We start from the raw sequence: 6,223 nt of genomic DNA, 5'->3' as shown, positions 1-6,223 counted from the left end.
GAGTTTTACTTTCGGTAACCCGGTTGCGAGCGTTGCGCCAACGATGGGCACCACCAATCCAGTGACGACCGCCAGTACTGGTTTCGGATTTGGCGCGTCTACATTCGGAGTTCCGGCTCTACCACGTCTGCTGCAGCTGCTACCTCATCTAGTGCTCCGACACTTAGTTTCGGTGCAGGTCTTACAGCTACAACTTCGGTCACAGCAGCATCTACAGCAGCCGGTCAATTAACGTTGGGAAGTTTCACCGCTTCAAATCCAGCAGCTCAGTCGGCGGCAAATTTGACAACGACCACGCAAACAACTCAGTCATCTTCGGTATCCGGTACACAGCTGAACTTCTGTCAGTTGGAAGAATTCATAAACAAATGGACGCTCGAGTTGGAGGAACAGGAGAAGCTTTTTACTAACCCAGGTGAACGCTTGGGATAAACTTTTGTTGGGCAATGGCGAAAAAATAGTTGCCCTCAATGAGGCTGTCGAGAAGGTGAAGGCCGAGTAAGATGCAATGGAGCAGGAGCTAGAATTCGTCACTGCTCAGCATACCGATTTGGAGGAGTGTATTATACCGCTCGAGGAGGAACTTTCCAAAATCGTTCTGGTTGATATCGAACGAGGCCAAACTTATTCAATGGCGGAAACATTAGACTCGCAGCTCAAACAAATGTCCGAGGATCTCAAGGAAGTGATTGAACATTTAAACGAGTCGAACAAATACTCCGATCCGAGCGATCCTTTGGTGCAGATTGGAAAGATACTAAATGCTCACATGAATTCTCTACAATGGATTGAATCATCCACCTCCAGCATAACCTCCCGTTTGGAGGAAATTGGTAAAATGCACGATACACTGAGGAAGGATAACGAGCGATCATTTCGGTTGAATTATGACAATTAAAACTCGACATAGTTGGTATTTCAATAAAGATATGTAAATGTTGAAATTAATGTTCTTCTTTTTCATTCAATGATGTTACGCACATTCCACATTATAAGCATTGTTCCAACAGTGATCGTCATTTGCTTGTGCTCCCCGATGAGGAAAAAATCGAGTGCGAGTTTTGCCACAAAAAGTTCATCGATTCCGGATATTTCCTTAGCATTGGCAGATAAATTACTGAGGCACAAATGGTTTCGGCTGAATTTTCTGATTTGACAATACACATATCCTTCCTTTAGAACACTTTTCAAACCATTGAACAATTGAAAAATACCGAACAAAACCAAAAACGTTTTCGTTACATTTTTCGTCAATAGTATTTTTTCATTTTACACCATATAAAATCATACACATAATAATGTCAGAAAGAAAAATAATGCAAAAGTAGGCCGGAAGCTTTTTCCTTGCATTTTGATTCGATCAAAGCAAGCATTGTGTGTATGGAATAACAATGCTCACTGAAGGTTATAACAACAAGAAAAGAGCAAGTAATATAACCTTCAGCCAGGAAAATGAAGCAAATGACCTTCAAGCCAAGGATTCCCACAGGATTAGGAGGCCCCAAAAGTTTTCGGGCCTACCAGGAAGCAGGAGGAGATGGAGGTGGACCAAAAAAAGATCGCTTTCCAGTCGAACCAGCCCACAATAAGAAGTACATCTATCCAGATGTGGATTGGATCGAAGATGAAATTCCGCCACCACTTGTGCCGAGCGATAGACCCCAGGTATGGTTTTGGAGCAATGCTCATTCGAACATGGATTTTATCGAGAATGAAAGGCCGCCGCCGTTGGTTCCCAATGACACATATCTTCGGGCTGACGACAAGGATGTGTTCGATTGGGAACCAACTAATTTTTCAGAAATCGAAGATGCCATATTCAGGAAGATGAAAGCTGAAAGAAGTCTTTGGAATATTAGGGCCGAAAATGAAAAATTGAAACAGGAGAATGAAAAGCTGAAGGCAACGAAAGGAGTGAGTCTCCTAAATTGTTGCTGTTCTAGCTTATTGTTGTGCATGATAGGCGTGGTGGCGAGGGCGGTTTTTAATTATTTTTAGAATTAATAATTAAGGATGTTTTGTTTTTGTTACGTGTTGTAGAGTTTATTTTAGCTCCTGTTATATTTTTAGATGATTTTTTTGGGTTTTTTGGGTTTATTAACTAATTACTTATTTATTATTATTCAATTTTTCAACTGAATTTTTCAAAATGAAAGGCATCAAATCATGTTTTATAATGCATTGTAGTTTTAGTGGAATTGTATTAAATATAACATTTTACGAAAAATGATAGGGTTTTTATGCCTTTTTGAGAGAGAACATTTGCGTTGTTCTACTCACAGAGGCTTTTCCCTATTCAAAAGGATAAAGATTTTAGATGATTTTTTGAGGTTTTTTAGTTTTTAGTCTCGTTGAGGTTTTTAGGTTTAGTAATTTATTTTTTATTCATTGCTATTTAAATTTTTAATTGAATTTAATAACATTTAACGAAAAATGATAGGGTTTTTATGCCTTTCTGAGAAAGAATATTGTATTGTTCTACTCACAGAGGCTTTTCCCTATTCTTAAACAAGAACAATTCTTGATTGTCGAAAAAATATGATTGATTTCAAATAAAACCTTTAAAAATGTATTCCATTTTGTTTTATTATAATAATTTGCACTAGTCCCTCCAAACGCAAATATCATTTGAAGGGTTTTTTGTCTGCTGTATTCGGCTTTTTTTGTTTTCAAAACAATCAAATCTCTCTTTTTCTCTTTCTCTTCAACTTTTCCGGTCTCTTCATCTCTCTATCTCTTAATCACTTTATCTGTTCATCTCTTGGTCTTTTGATCTCTTCATCCTTTTATCTTTTTATTTCTTTATCTCTTTATCTCTTTATCACTTTATCTCTTTATTTCTTTATCTCTATATCTCTTTATCTCTTCATCTATTCATCTCTTCATCTCTTCATCTCTTTATCTCTTTTCGCCTTATCTCTTCACCTCATTTATCTCTTTCTCTCTTTATCTCTGTATCTCTGTATCTTTTTATCTCTTTATCTCTTTATCTTTCTCTCTTTATTTCTTTCTCTTTTTATCTTTTTCTCAATTTATTCCCATCTCTTCATCTCATTCTTATTTTCTCACTTTCGCACTTTGCCACTTTTTCACATTCTCAGTTTATTATTTTCATCATTTTACTCACTTTCTCACATCCACTTTCACACTTTCCAACATTCGCTCTTTTTTACATTTGTTGTCGGTAACGATCTGTACTCACCGTTTCATCAGGATTTTATTGTTCACTAGCTGACCCGCCTAACTTCGTCCCGCCCAGAATGGATTTTTATTGTTATGAATACTTTCAATCATTCACGTTTTCTTAATAAGTGAACGCTCATAGTAAAAGGAAATTGTAAAAGCTCAATTAGAATCCTTCACAATTTCTTTTTACTATAAACTTAATAGAACTTCTACCACATCTCGACATTATAATATTCTCGTATAATATTCATTCATTCTCGTTCAAGATTCTTCAATCACTTGCATTTAGTTTCCACTTCACCCCCCGATAGGTTGAAATTAATCCACCGAAAATGACTGTAGTGAAAGTGAAAGGTGTATGTATGAAATTCAATCACATTTATTATCTTCGAAAATAACTAGCCCTGATCCGAATCATCCAGCTTGAACCGTGAAATTTGGAGAAAAATTCAGACGAATTTCAAATAATTATTTTAGTCGTTGCACCATCTGGTTATAAATCAAATGCCATTCATAAAGTCTGTGATTTGATTCTTTCTGGGAACCCTAAATTTAAAAAGCTTGCATTATCTGGAAACGATATGAAAGAACGACATTGGAAATTATTGTGTCATCGAAGTAGCAATCGGCTATTCTGGTTACACTGGATAGCAACGCAGGTTGTCAAGCAAACAAACAAACAGTGTAACGGAAGAGACACGTTTACTTTTTATTCACTCCATGTAAGCACTTCGTGCAGTTAACACCTTCGTTCTAATAAAGCGTTAATAGAAGTTTATTCGGTCTTTCTTTCGTGTTCCAGAACATTCTCAATAGGTTATGGGCCCATCACAGAAAGAGTTGACGAATGGAATTCCGCAGTTCCGTGGAAATGGAAGCGAATTTCAGAATTGGAGTTACCGAGTGAAGCTGTTTCTTGAAGCCGCTGGCGTATCAGAAGTGCTCACCGGGGTGGCCCCGGAAGTAGCAGCTGAGCGTGCGAAATTTGACGAATTGGACCGGAAAGGAAAATCGATGCTGGTGAGCTGTATTTCGGATGAGTGCTTGGAAGTAGTACGCGAAAAGAAAACTACGAAGGAGATGTGGGAAAGTCTCGAGGCAACGTACGCGAAAAAGTCCGTGGCGAGTCAAACGCTGATAAGGAAGCAACTGGCAAGGCTCCGGATGAAAGAAGGAAGTGACATGCGAAGTCATTTGGTTGAATTCGATGGACTAGTGAGGAAGCTCAAAACGGCCGGTGCAACTCTGGCGGAAGGCGATCTGGTTTCACAACTCTTCTTGACCCTTCCGGATTCGTTTGATCCATTGGTGACAGCGTTGGAGAACGTGAGTGAGCAGGATTTAACTCTTGATTTAGTGAAGCAAAGGCTACTGGCAGAGGAATCTAAACGGTCGGACCGTCAAGATGAACACAGTGAGGTTAATTCAGCTGCGTTTTCTGGAAGCAAATTTTTCGGAAAGTGCCACAAATGCGGCATGCGTGGGCACATGAAAAAAGACTGCAAACAACGTAGTCATGGCAACGGTAACAAAAACGATGGTCGTAGCAACAGTCATAGCAACGGACATGGCAAAGGCGAGGCAAACTGTGTTAAGAAGAGCGCAGTAAGCTTCATGGCAGATGCGGCAAATTCGACTCATGGTAGAACCAACAAAGTGGCATTCAAGTTGGATTCCGGCTGCAGCGATCACTTGGTGAGTGACAAATGGTTATTTTCATCTTTCCAAACGCTGGTGTGTCCCATCGAAATTAGAGTGGCGAAAGAAGGTCAAGCAATGATTGCTAAGACAATTGGAAAAATCGACGCGACGAGTAACAAAGGAGTCCTGTTTAACATGAAGGATGTCCTGTTCGTGCCGGATCTGAGGGAAAATTTAATGTCGGTGAAGAAACTGGCAGGAGCTGGCATTGATGTAGCATTTTCCGGAAACAAGGCCCTCTTGAAGAAAGGTGATGAACTTTTGGCGACTGGTAAGTTAGTCGGCAGTTTGTATGAAATAGTGCTGATGCTTGAAACCAAGTGCGCAAAAGTTTGTGATACGAAGCCGAGCAAATTATGGCACCGTCGACTCGGTCATATTAGCCAGCACGGAATGGACACAATGATAAAAGAAGGGATGCTGGGTGACGTCAAGAAAGATGAATCGGTTGGTTTCTGTGAAGCTTGTGTAAAAGGCAAGCAATGTCGTGAGCCGTTTAGTGGATATCGTAGCCGTGCGAGTCGGCCCCTGGAACGTATTCATTCCGATGTGTGTGGTCCCATAGACCCTCCAGCTTGGGACGGGTCTAGGTACATCGTTTCATTCATCGACGACTACAGCCATTTTGCGATGATCTACCTTCTGAGGAAGAAATCCGACGTATTCGAAAAATTCCGTGAATATGAAGCCAGTGTGTCGGCAGCATTCGGTCTGTCGATTTCGAGAATGACTGTTGATCAGGGACGTGAATACTGCTCTAATGCTCAAATGGAATTTTACAAGAAAAAAGGAATACAGCTTGACGTTACTGTTGCTTACACGCCACAGCAGAACGGAGTCGCTGAGAGATTCAATAGGACATTGGTTGAAAGAATTCGGACTGTGCTAATCGACTCAAGTGCACCGAAAGATCTATGGTCCGAGGCAGCGTTAGCGTGTGTGTATTTATTGAACCGAAGTCCCACGGCTGCTCTGCCTGTTGGAATTTCTCCGGCTGAGAGATGGTTCGGTTCCAAGCCAAGTTTGGAGAAGTTACGAGTGTTCGGGTGTCGATGTTTCGCATGGATTCCAAATCAACAAAGGAAGAAGTTGGATCCGAAGAGCCGTGAGATGATCATGATCGGATATGCACCGAATGGATATAGGCTCTGGAACATGCAAGCGCGTAAAATAAGCATTGCTCGTGACGTGAAATTCGACGAAGGAACGTTTCCGTATGCCCAGGTAAAGCCTGTTGATGATGACTCATTGGTGATGAATTTCCCGTACGACCAAGAGGGGGAAGTAGCTGATGATAAAGCAACTGGCAAGGCTCCGGATGAAAGAAGGAAGTGAC

At 40.6% G+C, this 6,223-nt stretch overlaps 1 protein-coding gene across 1 annotated transcript; it reads left to right on the top strand.

Annotated features, from left to right (window-relative positions):
• Positions 1–898, top strand: LOC129781905 (nuclear pore glycoprotein p62-like). The gene has a single exon (XM_055789414.1). It carries the CDS (start codon positions 509–511, stop codon positions 896–898), a length of 390 nt encoding a protein of 129 aa, XP_055645389.1. The 5' UTR covers positions 1–508.
• Positions 899–6,223: the final 5,325 nt, after the last annotated feature.

Source organism: Toxorhynchites rutilus, unplaced genomic scaffold (genome assembly GCF_029784135.1).
Source record: "Toxorhynchites rutilus septentrionalis strain SRP unplaced genomic scaffold, ASM2978413v1 HiC_scaffold_26, whole genome shotgun sequence".
Taxonomy (NCBI): Eukaryota; Metazoa; Arthropoda; class Insecta; order Diptera; family Culicidae; genus Toxorhynchites; species Toxorhynchites rutilus.
This window is presented reverse-complemented; position numbering and strand designations above follow the sequence as displayed.